Raw genomic sequence first — 17,716 nt, 5'->3', positions numbered from 1 at the left:
AAAGTGAAGTTAAATGTATGCATTGATGTAATATGCATTTATGTACATGTAGACATATTAAATTTATTTTTAACTTCTTAAAATAACCTTGTAAACAAGTACAAACTACTTACCTCTTGTAAGTCTTGGCTATTCTACTTTTCCCAGGGAGTTATATACAGCCAAATGCATTAAACCAATGTCCTTTATCACTTACCTATAGGCAACAAATGAATTTTTGACCTGAAAAAGTAGTTCCTTTTTTAGAAATTTTAGTATATTAGTAAAAATGAATCAACTACTTAAATAATGGTTTTATGGAAAGTTTATGGTTATAATACATTTATAATTCCATTTATTTATTTAGCCTACAAATTTTGTTGCATACCTGTTATTTGTTACTATGCACTATGCTAGACACTGGGGATACAAACATAAAACACAGCCCCTATAACCCTGAGAAAATCACAATCTAATAAGGATATATAAATAATTACAAACACATACCTTAAAGATACCATAATCAGGATTTCTAATTTTCCAGTAATAAACTTATATTCAAAGGCAGATTCAAAAAAGCCAATTAAAATTCTAACGTTTTGCTGAATTTTTAAGAAATAAATGCATGCTTCATTATGTAAATTTTGAAAAATACTGAAAACTCTCAAAATTTCCACTTCTGAGAAATGTACATCTTTCAACTTTCAGGTGAATGGTTGGAATCCAGTGGGTGGAAGTTTCATTTACAATCGCTTTAACTTCTCTGTCCCTTTTTACTGCCACTTTCGCTTGTATTTTATCTATCTTCCTATCAATTATTTATCAATATAAGCCTATTAAGTATACTTCAAAGAGCTTAGTAGATTTACTAATCTAGCATATAAATGCAATTTCAGCTACTAGACGTAATTAACTGTTCAGAACACCAGCAACGCATTTTGGTCCTAACATTGACTCCTTTTTATTCATGAGAAAAAAATACAAACTCTCAAATAAGGCTGTAACATGGAAGTGCGTTCCCTGTTAATCAATCTAGATTCATTTTTATTTAAAAATGGCAAACGAGTATTTCTAATAATTAGCACTTGGATAATTAATATTCAATTGGCCTAATCTGAAGAAGAGAACTAAATCTTTACATTGTCTGTTGAACAGGCATTCAAGTAAGACTATAATGTTCCGGTGAGCGTTTTCCGCTCACACACAGCATTTCAAAAGGCACGTTTTCTCTGCTGATAATGCTCACCTTCAGGATGCTTTGTGAATCACATTTTTACTGTCATTACGTTTCAGGAGATAAATTTCCATTACTTTATGCTCTTTCTAAAGCCAGTTGGGGGCCCATGACTTGGACTCTTATTTTCCGGTACTCATTTCTTAATGGAGTGCTCGGGATCCTGTTTCAAGCCTGACAACTTGCTAAACATGGGCAGAAGAGGGGGGGATTTTTCAGCCCACACTTTCCATTAGACCTTAGATTAACAAAAAAACACCGAACCCGCTTAGAAGTTCAGCTAGGGCTGACGAGATGCTGGCTCCTGGTGTGATCTCTGGAATTGAGGCTGTGCACAAATTCTGATTCCAGGTTACAGAAACCTGTGAGGTACTTCAACAGGTTCATGCATGTGTTATAGCTCAACTCCCAAATATGGTAATGTCAACATTAGTGAGAAAGGTCTAGCTGACATTAAATCAAAGAGAGTTTGATTTAAGAGATGTCTTACAATTTATGTGCTATAATAACTGTTGATCTTTAATGATACTAAGCCAGTCATAACAATGTTGCTAATTTCAATTTGTTCTCTGAATACTCAACCTTAATCTCAACCTTAATAAGCCCTGCCTGACGGTAAGAGTCGCCAGCTAACTGAGGTAAGCCTGAATCAGTCTCCAGTCAAAATATATGCAGCTTGAAGTTTGTCCACATACCTCAATATGTCTCATAAAAATTTGGACTTAGACTTTAAGTAAGATGACATATAGCTTAAGAAAGGATTTGAGAGTTTCATCAAAGACTACATAATGATCTAGAAATGCTATTATCTATTATTTACGAAACATGCTATGGTACTCGTAGCATTGGGCTCCACACTGCATCAAATGCAGTGCTTTCCCTTTAAGGAGCTTATAATCTAAAACATACAAATAACCATATGCAGGAAAAAAGCTAGAGATCAGAGTAAAAGGAAGCATTCACAAAAATGTACAAATTCAGCATGCCAGAACTTTTCAGTTGAGCAATATGATCCCCAGTGAAATTCTTTCCAAATGATGTATCATGTGCACAAGTTATAAGTGATTATCTTCAATTTTCTTAGAAATGAGTAATAAGATACCTCTTAAAACCCATGCTTTTGTATATGCATCAAACACTAGAGTTGGCGTGGTCCTATTGATAGCTGCCATTTAAGGAGAAAACATATTTTCTGTCTTGTCTCATAGCAGACAAATCCGGACCTCTTTTCTCCCAGGTTGGTAATAAGCAGCCTCTTTCTAGGCTACAGTGAACAGCAAACATTGCAACTATAAGATGGAAGCAGCAGAATGCTCAAAAATATTGCATCAAAACATTGGATACAACCTACCAGCCCATAAGAAAAAAACCACATTGCCAAGCTGATACCATCTGTGTCAGCTAACATCCATCGAAATCTTCTTATGCCTGTATTTGCTAATGCTCACAAACAGAATTTGCTCCAAGAATTAAGAAAACTCTGTTTAAGATGGCGGCCCTATTAAGCGACTTCTTCCTATCTCCCACTTCATCTCTTCAGTTTCTTTTTCCATTGACCAGGCTGGCTATTGTGACCATTTCAGCCAATTTCCTGAAGGTATTTTCTAGCCCTTTTCACCCTATTTAATCCTACAAGTTTCCTGAGAAGACTGTTTACGCGTATGCTCCCCCACTAGACTGTGAGCGCCTTGACAAAAGGGACTATGTCTTCTTCCTCTGGGCACCCCCCAACACCTAACAGAGAGCCTGCGCCAAGGAGCAGGCACTCTGAGACTCCTTTCAAGCCAAGGTGCTCCTCCGATCAGCAGCCATCTCTTCAATCAGATTGATGTTTCCCTCTAAGTACATCTTGGTACCAAGCATCAGGATTAGCATAATAAATATATTCAGACCACATCTGAGCAAGTTCTCCAAACTAGTCCAAGTTAGCACGTGGTAATACGACTTTTCCAAAGTTTCAACAAATCACCTGCTCATTCAAATGTCTAATGCAATCTCAGGGGAGAGAAACCCTCCCATGCCTCTTATTCTCTCTCCCGGCTTTAGCACTACTAACAGCTTCCAACTAATTGGGGAGCTACAGCTGGCAACCCGGATGAGATTGCTAGTTCTCATACTTTAAAACAACAGCAACGAATACCAAACTCTCTCTTTTTTCAAGAATGTTGATTTTTATTTTTATGTTGTTTCATCTATTTTGAGAAACTCCAAGTCGATTTTGGCTCTTCAAGGCTGCCTTTTACCCATACAGGCATTTGGCCTTCTGGATTGGTTCTTGCACTTTCCAAGGCCCTCTAAGGCAAGATTCCTCAATCTTCTGGGAGTTGCAACACTACCACGGTTTGTTTTTCTCATTTCCATCCATTCCCTTCACCATCACCACCCCCCCCCCCAAAAGTGGTGTATGGCATTCATAAAGTGAATTACACTTGATTTTTGTTTAGAGGAATTTTTTTTCAGACTTCTGTAACATTCCCTTGAGACAATTGGAAACATCATTGTCTGATTACTAGCTCACTTTCCTTGCCTAAAATTGTATCCATTCTTGATTGCGCCTGTGGGTAGGTTAAGCAAAACAAAATAAACATCTAGACTTATGAGCTCATTGGCTTTTTTCTGAATTTTTCTAAATTAAATAAGGGCAAAAGAGCTGCACTGAAAGTCAGTTATATGGATTTTTCTGCCAAATGCTAACTGTGTGCCTGGTTTCCATCTGTGGTGCTTTCCAAGTTACAAATCCTTTAAAAAAAAAAAAAAAAGTAGGGTATGAAAAGATCTATGGATTTGGGGGACATGCCATTTAGAATTGCTATCCTGTGTGTTTGAACACTAAAAAAAATGGCAACATGAGATTGTAAGGCTTTAGATCAGCTTTGTGGAAGTCTAGTGTAGTACTTCAGCACCAGTGATTTATTTAGGCTGGCCGATTTCAAATGCTATTTAGTCTCATCCATATTAGCATAAGAAATGTACCTTCTCCACTCTAACCCAATTCTGCTAATGGTCAAAGTTAGCAGTCAATCCCAAATGCTCCCCTTAAGTGACACAGGACATTCTTGAGGATTTCTCCTTACTGTGACCAAATCTCATTTTATCTGGGACAAAGAAAGCTTTAATGCAGTTAATACAGTGGAGCGGGCAAACTGAAGATGGCTTAAAATATAGATAGGGGAAAAAAATGTCAAGCGGTCATCATGACGGTTCATAACTATCAAGTAATTTGCAGCTCTTTTTCTATTTCCAACCACCGAATAACAGCAGCAAGTCACACATTTATTCCTTTTGAAATTATGCACTTGCTATTGTATATAAGTCCACCATTATCACCTCTTCTCTGAAACACTGATGAGCTCTTTCCACACACAGACATTAGGATTTCCACCATGCTTTCTGTATCTACAAAGACCGAATTTGCCCAACTAACATTTGGGACACATGGTTTCATGCCAGGGGTACTGGAAATCTGCACTGCCCCCAGAAAATCCAGGCTATATGGTAGCTGTGTGGGTATCATCCACCATATTTGAAGTTTGGCTTTGCTCCAGGGCGAGTCGGAACAGTGCCTGCCATACAGAAAGTGCTCAACAGGGCATATGTTTGTTAAATAGAAATGAAGTAGAGAACGCTGGGTTTATATGGTAAAGACGCTCGGAATATGATTTTCCTATAGAGTTTGGGAGATAATTGAGGAAAATGAAAAATCTCCATCACAAGTCCCTGTTCTCTACATGGAATACGGCCATCCTTAGGCCAGGAGTAAGGGAACTTGGAAGGAGGGAGCCCAGACCAAATCTCATACACACGGTGTGTGGGCCCTCTCAATACTTTTATACAGATGCTGCAAAGAGGCAGGCAGCCAGAGAGCTGGGGGAGGGCAAGGGAGGGCCTGTTTGAGTCTCTGTAGAGGGGGGGTTGCTAAATGAGTGAGTATCTGTACATTCCCTCTGGTCTTTTTTTCCTCTTTTAAGTACAATCTTTACTCCTTGGCTTCAAATTCGCCCAGTGTGGCCCCAGCCCCAACCTTGGACCCATTCATCTTGTGGGGGCTCATCCTGCGAGGACCAATTTTTACATTATCAACAAAAACATGTCTCTGGCCTTAGCAATCTAATTACCACGGCACTTCGAGGGGAGAGAGATTCGCCCGCTGTTTCAGCTCTGTGGAACTGATTCATAGGTTGCCCCTTAGAGCTCCTGCACACGCCCACGTGGTATGTTATTAACACTTAACAGTGGAAGAGGTAGTTTTACCCTCCCGTAGAGCAAAATCCTGCAAAGCAATATTTAACATATGCGCAAATGCATTTCAGTCACCAAAAAGGGTGACCAATTACCTTTGCAACTAAACAGCAGGCTCGCTTGGCTCTTTTCATCCACCTAAAGAAAAGGCTGAGGGCGCGCTGGCTGCCTAGGTAACCTCCCGCTAATGAACGCTCGCCGGCAGCGCCCACAGGGCGCGCATCGCATTCACAACTTGGCCCAACCAGCAGGCCCGCCTCCCTGACTTGTTGAGAGCCACGAGCCAAGTTTTGGCGAGGGCTGCTCCCCGATCCCTCGGAAGCGCGGGACGCGCGCCTTGGTGGATGCATGGGTGGTGAAGAGACCCCGGAGGCCACAAACGTTTTACGGTTTGTGAATACAACCAGCCGTTTCTTCGAGCGCACCTCTGATAAATTAACCTGTTTGAAACCGACTCTTCTTGCCTGCATTGTCAGTGTAGCAACTTGTCCTAATTGGATTCTAAGGCAAGCTTTTAGGACTCCAACCGTGGGACAGTCAATCACACAAGGCCATTAATATTCATCTGTTGACAGCGGCAGCGCTCAGGGAAGGTTAAAATATGCCTTTACAACACGATCTGATTGTGCCAAACAAAAGGCAAGCGTTCAGAAACTTTCCTCCACCTAAAATCATCTTCCTTTCAGGGTCCAGTCTGTCAAGAAGGCAGATGAATTTGAGAAGGGGAGGAGTTAAATCATCTTTGGACTCTTGCTCCCCCGGCCAGCAGCATGGTTTTGGAAACGATTTTGCCAGCCTAGAGAAGAGACGCTGTTTTGAAGGGGAAAAGCTCAGTCCTCCTCATGTGGGGGACCCTCCTACTCAAAAGTTTCCCTCTGCGTGTCTTTACCTGTCACTGCGGATTCGGAGATCTGTCCTCAACTTTGCTTGCACTTGGGCCCGCGAGCCTCGGGAGCCCAGGCTGCAGAAAGGAGGGCGTGAGGGAAGGTTGGGGAAAGAATGGCTGGAGCCTCGGTCCAGCCGAGGCTGAAATTCTGGCATGTAAGTGCGAGCGAGGGTGGCAAATTCCCGAGGCACCAGCTCAGATGTGCGGCGCCAGTTCGCCGAGGCTGGGAGAACCAACTCCAGCCTTCCCGCCCTGCCCCCCTCCCCCAAAAATGGGCGCCCACTAGAAGGCCATGCTCGCCGTTTCAACCACTCGCATCTTCGCTGACAGCCCAGCAAGCCTGGGAGATGCGGACACGGTCCACATATACCCTTCTCTTCCTCGGGAAACTCGGCCGGGGCTCGAGTGCGGGGACCACTCCCAGGTACTCAGCCGCTGGGCTCACGATCGCGGCCCCGCGGGGCTAGCGCGCTCGGGTTACGGCCACCATGCGCCCCTTGGCTCACCGCCCGGCGCGGGGAACGCGCGAGGGACGACTCCTCACCTGGCACCGGGGTTTCGGGCACCCACTTGAGTCCGGGCTGCAGTCTCTGGAAGAAGGAGCGGACCTGCTGACAGGTGGCGTCCGGCGGCGGCGGCGGGGGCTGCGCCTGTCCCGGGCAGTCCAAGCTGAGCAGCATCGCCACCACCAAGCACGCGGTGCGCACGGTCCCTGCCATCCTGCTTGGCGGGGAGCGAGAAGAGAGTGGGAGAGTGGCAGCGGGGACGAGAGAGGTCCCAGGACTCGGCAAGCCTGGCAGTGGCCCTAAGGAGCTGGAGACGTGCCGCTACCCAGCCGCTGCAAAAGTTTCCTCGCAGCTACCTGGGCGCTGGGCGAGGGCGGGAACTGCTTGGTGGCTCGGGGCGGGGCGGGGCTGACCGGATTGGGGCGGGGCGAGGAGGGACCGGGCGGGGCGGGGCGAGGCGAACTGCGCGGCCAGGGGGCGGCGGCGGCCGCGCGGTCAGCCTGCGGGCGCGGGGCTGAGGGAACTGCTGGGGTACCGCAGTGTTGGGATCCCGCAGGAGCCGCGCGAGAGGAGGACGCGGAGCGCGTGCGGTGGCTCCTGGCCGCCCAGCCCAGCTGCCGGCTCGCCGCCGCTCTACACAGGGCGCTCTGGCATAACTACTGCAGAGGGGCGGCAGGCTCGGGCGCGCTGATTGGCTTCCCAGCAGCCGTCCCCTCTGACTGGCTCTGGGAGAAGTTCCCCAGCCTCACTCCTCCTTCCCGCCGCTCATTGGCCTATAGCCGAGTGGGCTTTTCCCTTTAGGATTTTTGCAACCTCTCCGTCCTTCCTTGGGGAGCATGGAGGTCCCTGGCCTCGGTACCTCTCCTCCCAGCCAGGTCCAGCTCATCTCTGGCCACCAGAACCTCCCAAGAGGTCTTCCTCCTCCGCACAAAATCCACCTCTTCTTCCTGCTCTCTGAGGGGCTTCCCTAGATTCTTTTTCCCAACGCAGCTCACAAACCTACCCCACAAATAGTCACATTCAAGGCAGCTGGGGACCGCTGGCTGAGGGGTGGGGTGGGGGGGGAGGTTCACTCCTGCCTCATCTTTGAATACTGTAGCTAAAAATCTGACAGCCCGTGGGGTTTAACTTAATAGAGGCAAACAAAGTCAGAGAAGGCACCTGATCCCAGGATGTTAAAAGAACATCTCCTGTAAGGTAGCCCCTGGTGACCCTTCATGAAGCAAAGCAGAACTGGTGACGACAAGATAACCTGAGGCTTAAAGTCAGCCTAATTCATTAGAAAACCGTTTCACACAGCAAACTCATTGGGCCAGAGCTAGCCTGTTTGAGAGGTCTCCTACCCCAAATCCCACCTCTCCTGCTTAAATTTAATCATTTGAAATCCAGTTCTTTGAAAATCAAATACCTCTCAGAGGAGAAATGCATTTAGTCATTACCCATAAGTAGGGATCTTTAACTAAGTAGGATCTTTAACTCCCATATTCTTTCTAGTGGCTCACACACACCTTAGCACAATGCCTGGCACATAGTAGGAACTCAATATGTATTTGTATAATGAAATGACTTAACACCTCAGTGTGAATTAGTTGACCATCTGATCCTGTTGTCTCTGATCTAGGGAGAATCAGGTTCAGATAAGAAAGGAAAAGAAGAGCCTGCACCCCAGGAATTCTGCAGTGAGTGCCAGGCCATGGAGGAGGAGGTTGTGTGCCATAACTTGTGGGCTGAGAAGAGAGGCAAAGGAAAGGTAGGTGACTGAGGGGCTCATTCATTCATTAAATAACAAATATTTGAATTGCTGCTACGTGCCAGACACTGTGAGGTACAAACCATGAGATACAAAGATTAACCTATGGTACCTGACCTCAAAGATCTGCAGGTCTTGTGGGAAAGACAACCAAATAGAAAAATGTCAACCCAGCATGTGGTAATTGCTAACATGGGGGCAAATGCAAAGTTCTGAGGGGTGAGAAGGCAAGTCACAGAAAGATTCCCAGAAGAGGTGATATCCTAAATTCAGGCTTGAAAGACCAGTAGGAATTGAGGTGAGAAAAGAAAATGGGGGGAGGGTGCCAGGGGAAAAGAAGCAACATGAACAAAGATTCTGATGGGAGAGAGCATGACCCAGTTGGATGATGGGAGGTGCAAGTAAGGGTCTCAAGCTGGGGAGTTACGGAAGCTAAAACAGCAGAGGTAAGCAAGGGTCAGATTATGAGTCCCCACACCATGCAAAGGAGCCTGGGGAAGCACTGAAGGAACTTCTAAGCAGAGGGGTGATATGATCTTGTTTGCCCTATGAAAATATCTCTACAGCAACATTGTGGGGAATGACTTGGAGAAGGAAGCAGATTGGAAGCAAGTTAAGAGGCTGTGAAAATAATCCAGACAAGAAATGATAAAGTCCTGTGGCGGAGGAGACTTGGAAAGGGAAAACACTACTGGAGATATTTAGGAGATAGAATTTAAAAAGGCACCGAGTGGATGCGGGGGTTGGGAGAGAGGGATTCAAGGACGGAGGGCTCATTCATTCTTTTTTCAACAAACATTTGAGTGCAGCCTATGTCTCTGGCATTTTTCTCCTACTTCATAATTTTGCCTGGGGCTAGGCCTGCGCCTGCATTGAACATTTGACAAATGACATATCCACTTTAAAAGAAACACCAATTAAGAGTCATAATTTGGCTGGTGAGTTTGATATGTTCCACCTGTGGAGCCCTGTGACCAAAGGGCAGATTGGAAGGCAAGCATTGATTGAATTTCATGACCTCGCAGAGGAAGACATGACCTCCCATAAATTCATGATCTTCCAGAGCTCATGCAACTAACTACAAAGGCAACAGTTGTTTTCAACTACTGGGTATTGAGTACCTTGAAGAGAGGGACTACAACTTATTTTTAATATATACTTTTATATCTAATATACTTTATATGAGCCAGAGCAGTGCTTCCCTAAGTGAGGTGTGTGAATCTCTGGTGGTATGTGGACCAGTGAAGTTTTGGTTTGTTTTTCTTTAATAAATTTTTGTTGTAATGTGGATCAGAAATGTATGAACATGCATAGTAGTACATCCAACGCAATGATTTCATTAAGACAAAGTTAGTAGACAATACTATGATAAATTAACTTAAATAAAACTGTGAGTTAGCTTTAAAATTTTTTAATAGTACTGAGAATATGAGGATTTAGCAAAACTTGTGTGGTGCTATGTGAAAGAGTAGAATTTGGACTTCGGTCATAAGCAAACTCACCCTGAGGTTTTGGCAAATATTTAAGGTTTTGGCCTTAAAGCTTCTGCTCCCCCTACAAGCAGTTACTTGAGGGCTTTAAGCCAACCTAAGGTAGGAGTTAATAAAACTTGCTAGGCTTAAGGAATGGTTGCATTTTTTTTAATAAGTGACTCCCAAAGACTTCCTAACGTTTCAGTCCCCGAGCTAAGACTCTGCCAGTGGGATTTCAGGCCCTGGAATAGGCACTGAAGAATAGGCTTTTGGTCAGGGCGGACTGCAGGGACACTCTGGACAACTGTCCATTCTGCCAGTTTACAGTGTGTGGAGTTTTACTGACACAATCCCGTTCCTTTACCAAAGTGTTAAAGCTGTTACTTTATCTGCCATAAACTGCCAAGATGGGTGACTATGAATTAAGATTGGGTTTTATTTTTCTTTTTACATAAACAGCCATCTTACTTTTCAGGGCCCCCTTCCTCATTTTTGGAGTCAGGCCAATGACTCATCCTTACTCTTCAGCTGGAAGAGACAAAGAGAAACAATCAGTCTAGAAACACAAAAGGATGTGCTGATTGAGCACCGGTGTTCACTTTCCACAATTCATGGCTCTGTGCTTTCAGGCCCAGTTGGAAGCATTTAGATAACACCATTGGGCCCCATTTTCCTCTTTGGGCCTCAGAGGAAGGCTACCTAGCACAGCAGGCCCAGAAGAACTTTTCTTCACCTTTCGTTCCTAGTCTCCAGTTTGAAAGAATTCGAGAATTCCCAGCTGTAGCCGGCAGCTATTATCTTGCTGTAGCTGGGAGGAGAGTCTGGTTCTATGACTCCAAAAGCAGCATAAATCAAGGTTTCTGGGAGAGGGTTAAGAAAGGGTGTTCAACAGCTGCCGCCATGGGAGGGGCTCATATATAGCCATGCATACGGCCACACACGCACACATGGTTTGTCTTGGGCCCAGTTCCCCTTGCCACCACCCCCCCCCAAGGGGATGCTCTCCCCTCCCCATTCCCCTGAGGTACACAGGATCTTCTCCCCTTCACACCACCCTCAAAACCTCCTTTCTGAGAAGAAATTTTAAAACTCATCCCGGTGTATATGGTTGATGGGATACAATGGGGCTGCCCACCCAGGGTAGGGGGTATTTTCACAGGGATCAAAGCTTTAAACCAAAGGAACAGGGCTCTAAAAACTGTGGAATTCGAGGCATTTGCCAGTGGGAAGGGAGTGTTTAAACTGAGGGGCAATGAGGCCTTTTTTGGTACACCTGAAATCACATCATGTAGACGGTTGCTTATATGTTAGACTGGTGCTGCTCACAGTCAACACCTCCCTAGCCACACCTCTGCGCTCCATGGCACACAGCCACTTTGTCTCCTTCTCTTGCAGTGTATGACTCCTTTGTGGGGCGGAGGGGAGGGGAGGCGCCAGGCACACTGATCCCAATTCTCCCAAATGTATAAGCTATGATCAGAGAATGAATTATGGTCCTTTGGGAAAGAGTGTTCATTCATTCATCCCAGCCAGCAGGCCAGCGCAATGTAAATGGTAACTTTGTAAGTTGAAAGACTTAAAGCCATTTTGAAAATTGCATAATAATCCTAGGCAGAATTTGGCTCCATGTGTGTGGAAAATTAATAGACCCAGCTGAGATGCCTGCATTATGAGTTGTGGATGGATAGCCTCTCCCCAGACCAGGACTATACTTTGCCCTCACTAAATCCACAAAATATCCTGAGGTTCTTGTAAGTTAGAGTTCAAAACTTTGAAAAAAACTATTGAGATTTTTATTTGTGGCATCATGTTGATTGCTGCAAATAAGAAATTATTCCATTCTGTCTTCATATGTATAAAGGATATTGATCTAGATTCCTAACATATTTCTTCATACCCCTAGTTCATTGATTTTTTTTTGATTGGGCAGATAAATGTATATCTAACATTTTGTCTCTATTGCATAAGATAATCAATTTTCTACTAAAATTTAAGGAGCTTGTAGTTAGGTGATTGAGAAGATGGTAGCTTTAAATGGAAAGACTGGTGACGCCTGAGGCATGGCTTTAGGTGCCACATGGCAATTCATGAATACTTTGTTTTGCTTTGAATTATTGTGTCCCCCAAAACTCAATGGTTTAGGTAATGTAATATGTTTACTTGGATGTATGCTGTGTAGAATCTGTAAGTAAATTTGTTAAGTTTTTTCTGGGTCTTTTTGCTCTGGAACCTGGGTCAATAGTTGACCTCTAACCACTGCCCGCTCACATGTTTGCTTCTCTCAAGGCCTTTTCCCACCCCCAGAGCTCCCTGAGTTCCCAATAACATATGGGAGGGAGTCAACAGCCACCAAGGAGAGCAATTCATACTTTCAGTGGCCTCGTCCATCTGACTTCCCAAGCCTCACCCACAGTACCAAGTCTAGGGGAATTTCAACAGTAGCATCTCATAAGAAAAGGCCATCACCCTACTGGTAACTCTATAGTCACTGTAAAGTCTATCCATTAGAAACTGTGTTGTTCAGAGGCAGTTTGGTTGGGACCTGCAGCCAAAGGAGGGGAGGAGAAGTGCTAGATGGTTCCATCCCCTACCAACCAAGCCCAGAGGTTGCTACACTTGCTGTACCAAAACCTGGGGTGACCACTGCATTTACCAAACTGGGTAAATGTGTGTTTACCTTTTTGTCTCTGTCATGACTTTTGAGCTTTAGATGATCAGGAGTTCACATTAATATCAGAAAATAAAAATAATATTAAATAAATTGACCCTTCACTCCAAACTGTTTGAGAAGCATTATGCTAAGTATATGCACTGTGCCTTGGCCCATGGTAGTCACTGAGTAAATGTTTTTAAATAAAGCTCTGAAATGCTTTTCTTTACAAAAATAAATTCCCACATTCCCTAATTATAGGGAATTCCTATTCACAGGGCATAAAAACTTTCCAATAATAGGTAGCCCATGTGAGGATAAATGTGTAACTAAAAGATTTCTCCTACAAAAATTATCCCATAGGAAGACTCTTCTTTGGCTCACTCTTATTCAAGTAATACTCAAAAGACAGGAAATATGGTTTGCATGAGATTTTGCCTCTCAGTAGAACTTGGTGTAAATTACAGGATGGAGGTTGATCTCTACAACCTTCATGTTTTATTATATCCATTATTTCCCCCCTAATTTATGTCATGTTTTCTGTTGTAAATGAAAGAGATGCTTGCCTGTGTACCAAAACATAGCAAACATACCAAAACAAAACAAGATGATAAGATCCAGAGGGAAGTAGGCTTCCTTGGAATGCCTTCATCTCATTCATTCTCATGTCAGAAGTACAGCAAGTCTCCCCTGCCATAAATAAATTGCATGTCATTACTCAGAAGATTTAAGCTCTGTTGGATGTCTCCAGTCCTTCCCTAACTGCTGTTAAACTTATGCTTAATTCCATATGGTTTGTTAGCAGCTTTTTGTCTCATATCGTTCTGAAGTTGTTTCATGTGAGAGTACCCTCTCTTCCCAAATAGATTGGAATAGTCGAAGGAGCAGAGGGGCAGCAGTCAAAAGCGCTGGTTTCTCCTTCTTATCCTGCCTCTCTGAGCATTGTGACCCTGAATATGCAACTCAACATCTCTGAATCACATCCTCCTTAACTGTAAATTGAGGATGGCCGACTTCATGCTCTCTAAGCTTCCTTCTACCTCTGACAGTCTATGTCTCTATGATTGTGAACTCCTTGAAGGAAGAGTTCTTACACTTCTGTACCCAAAATCTAGAGCAGTGCCTAGGATATAGTAGGCCCCTAGTACCTATTTACTGAATGAAAGGCTGAATGCATCCACAGCACAGACCCCAGAAATGGCTTCATAGGAGATCCTCAAGGAATATTTGTTGATTCCTTAGCACTCTCTTTAATCAAAATATTGTGTACAACATTTAAAATCTAATTTTTCTCCTAATGAGCAGCACAGTAATGCTTGTTGTAAGCAATATTGCAAGAGTGGAAATATAAACAGACATACTTCTTTTGTGTTTTCTTTATCTCCAAAAATCTAAATTAGAGATTTTTGTAATTGAGTCATTAAAATTTTTAAATAACTGAGGCTTCGATGTTGACTCTTTAAGACTGTAAAGTACTACAGGTAAGAGACTCTGTTTACCTAAATCTCAGTATACAGGGGTCTAACAAATTACTTTGTTGTTTGGAAATTATGCTAATAAACTTTTAGGGGGGGTTAGTATTCATTTTTCCCTGTTGAAAACCTGTGTCAATCCTTTCTATGGAAATCTGTCTAAACTGTATTACATATTTCCCTGCCTTAGTAAACAAAGTATATGCAATCTAATCTAATCTATTCTTGACGTTCTATCATATTCAATTTTTATACTATGCTATGAATCTACAGAAATGGTGAGACAGTAAGCTGAGTCTATGCTGGATCTACAGCATGGCATGAAACTTGCTTTCTTAAAAACAATAACAAGAATCCCTGTAGGAGGACTTCCCTGGTGGCACAGTGGATAAGAATTCACCTGCCAATGCAGGGGACACAGGTTCGATCCTTGGTCTGAGAGGATCCCACATCCTGCGGGACCACTAAGCAACAACTAATGAATCCGCGGTGCCTAGAACCCGTGCTCCACAAAAGAGAAACCCCTACAATGAGAGGTCTATGCACCACAACTAGAGAGTAGCCCCCACTCTCTGCACCTAGAGAAAGCCCACATGAAGCAACAAAGATTCAGCACAGCGAAAAACAATTAATTAATTTTTAAAAAGAATGCCCTGTAATGATTTATCCCTTCCTCTTTAACATATGATCTAGAATGTATAGATCCTTGCCCTCCTGCATTAGTCTGCTATTTACACATTGTAATTCTGAAGTCAAAGGCTAAGTTAGCCCTTCCTAGGATGTTCATCTGATTTCAGCACTAGTACCTTCAACCTCTCAGTCGATTTCAACCCACCCTCCAGTTTACTTGCTTTAACTTATGTTGCAACACAGTGATCACAAAAGTCCACACAGCATGGTGGAGTGGGCATAGGTTATGCAGTTCAATAGTTCGAAGTCCAAATTTCAGCTCTATTACTTACTAGCTGGGGGACCTTGGATAAGCCGCCTTACCTGGTTGAGACTTCATTTACAAAGTGAGGATTAAACACTTAACCTCAGTTGATGAATGGGTGAATAGATAGATCCATGTGATAATACAAATAGAACACAATGCTACTTATAGAATATAGGCAGTCAGAATACTAGTGTCCACTATAATATTCTTTCAGCTTTTCTGTCTGTTAGGAAAAATATAACCTTGCAAGGTCTTTGAGAGACTAGAGATAAAATAGGTAAAGCTTCTGGCATGTTGTAGGTATTCATATTATCCTATGAACTTTAAGGCTATTTCTTCTAAAGGCCATCAAAGCCAGGTTTGTTTGTTTATTTGTAATAAACATTAATATTTTTATTACCAACATTTATAGAAGAGTCACTATGTTCTAGGCACTGGTGATATAGTGATGAGGGCAAAATTTTTGCCCTCATGTACGTTTTAACCATCTGAGTGAGCAGGCATCTTCAGTTTTCAGTTCACTGCCAGGCTTACCTCAATGGCAGCACTGGGACAGCCAGATTATCAAGGTTTTACCTGATTCGTCAGTTTGAAGGAGGCATATGCTCTCAGAGGGTCTCCTTGAGCTTCACAAACTTGGCTGCTGCTCAGTCCTCCTTCAACCTCCCTTAAAACAGGTCCATGTGGAGAGTATGAGAGCTAAGCAGTGTTCACTGATGGCCAGAGTCCAGCAAGAGACCTGCCACAGGCCCAGGAATTCTCAGACACCGATTTGCCATTCCATTTCCCAGGGCTTAACCTCTGTCGTTTGGCCTCCCCAATTACAATTACATTTCCAGACCTTTTTTTTTTTTTGGCCTTACCCTCAATTCCCAGCCTTAGTAATGGCTCGTATTTCCTGGATGTAACTACAGGAGCTCAAATTCACCTCTGAAAAAAAGTTTTCAAACTTAAGCTTGCAGCCAGATCTACCCTAGTTTTAAACTTCATAGTCAAACTCACATATACTCATATCATTTCTAACATACCATTGTACAGAAACATCATGATATATTTATTTTTCTTTTTTCTCTGCTTGATACTAGGCTATGAATTGACTCTTCTTCAGAGGAAAAAGGCCAATGATATCCTGACAACCGGAAAGAATGCCATTCTCTTGGCTGATAGTCTGCATGTGCAGGAACAACATTTCACACACAGATGGAAGGGAAAGTTCATCTTCCTCAGTATAACTGCTCCTATGGCAAAAAGGTCATTTAATCACATGGGAGCAGCTAGACAAGATGATAATATAAAGCAGGATTCTGTGTGCTTCTAAATCATCAGGGCTTTATCAGCTGCCCCTACACCACTCAAGGATGGGAAACCCTGAGACGGTTAAACAGAAACATCAAAGAATAAAGGATGGATGTGCCTGTTGTCCTTTTGTATATTTTCACAGATATGGCTTAGTTCTTGCTTCTAAAATGAGAAGAACAGCAGGTTACCTTTCTATGAGCAGTTGTGTTCACAACTGAAGCAGAACTGAATCTGAAATCCAGGGAGAAATTCACTTTCTCACTTTAGTTTTGCTGCAAACAGAACTTGTAATGTTACTGATTACTTTAACATAGTCATTATATTTAGTGTCATTAATAATAAAAAAAAACTTTAAGCCTGCCAAGTTTCCTTAAACCTATGCTAATATTATTATGGACTCTGAAAACTGAGGCAATATATCTACTCATACCATTTTTCCTTAGAATTTGAACTTTGGGTTATTTTTAAAAATTCAACAAACAGGAATTAAAGTAATGGTAGCACACAGTGCAATTTTGTGAGCTGACAACAAACCTCTTGATCTGGGAAAGCAGGGCCGAGTTTTCAGGACTACCTATTAAGTAATAATCCCAGTTAAATTGTCTCCTTTGAGAATCTTACATTTGTTTAAGACTTCATTCTTCTTACAAAGGGCTTCTCTGTACCTTATCTGGATTGTTCTTCCCAACAGCCCTCTGAGATAGATCAGGCATGCAAATATTATTGCCCCCATAATATTGATGAGAAAAAAAACCTCTAAGATTCAGAGAGTAAAGTGATGTTCCCAAGGTCACATAGATAGCAGGTCAGCAATGAAGACAGGGCCATAACGAGAGTCAGATACCTCTAATACCTCCCATACTACAAAATCCCAACAAGCCATGTGGCAGTGGTTTAAAACCTAAATGTCATAGGCAAAAACTTTTGAATGTTATCCAGATGTCTCTGAAAGCCTCACAGGATTCAGTACGCACCTTCAAGAGCCAGGCATGAAAAATGACATGTTCTGAGAGGCACGCCAATTTGAGATTTACTAAATGAGAGAGAGAAGTTGGGGACAAGAGAGACAGAGCCAGGTTTCAAACAGAATATTTCTTTTGCTCTTCAATTCACTGCAAACAATGACATTAGCACAAGGTAGAAAAGGCACCATGTTGGCAGTAGAAAAGTGAGTTTGTATCATATAATTCACTCAAAGTTTGTGGGGAAAAAAGTGGAAGGCATTTTGGAAATTGCCCCTGCAGTTTGATTTTAAATGTTTGAAGAACCTTTTCTTCCTTGTAAGGAGGTTC

At 43.0% G+C, this 17,716-nt stretch overlaps 1 protein-coding gene across 2 annotated transcripts in view; it reads right to left on the bottom strand.

Annotated features, from left to right (window-relative positions):
* GPC3 (glypican 3) overlaps nucleotides 1-17,716 on the bottom strand; it is a 569,399-nt gene that overhangs the window by 434,887 nt on the left and 116,796 nt on the right. The window contains exon 1 of one of the 2 annotated variants that reach the window (XM_065916256.1): nucleotides 6,883-7,234. The exons of the other annotated variant lie outside the window; for it this stretch is intronic. Within the exon in view, the coding sequence (XP_065772328.1) occupies nucleotides 6,883-7,057 (175 nt within the window). The 5' untranslated portion in view covers nucleotides 7,058-7,234. Of the gene's footprint in view, nucleotides 1-6,882; nucleotides 7,235-17,716 lie in introns of those variants that run through there. 2 annotated transcript variants of the gene reach the window in all.

Source organism: Muntiacus reevesi, chromosome X (assembly GCF_963930625.1).
Source record: "Muntiacus reevesi chromosome X, mMunRee1.1, whole genome shotgun sequence".
Classification (NCBI taxonomy): Eukaryota; Metazoa; Chordata; class Mammalia; order Artiodactyla; family Cervidae; genus Muntiacus; species Muntiacus reevesi.
This window is presented reverse-complemented; position numbering and strand designations above follow the sequence as displayed.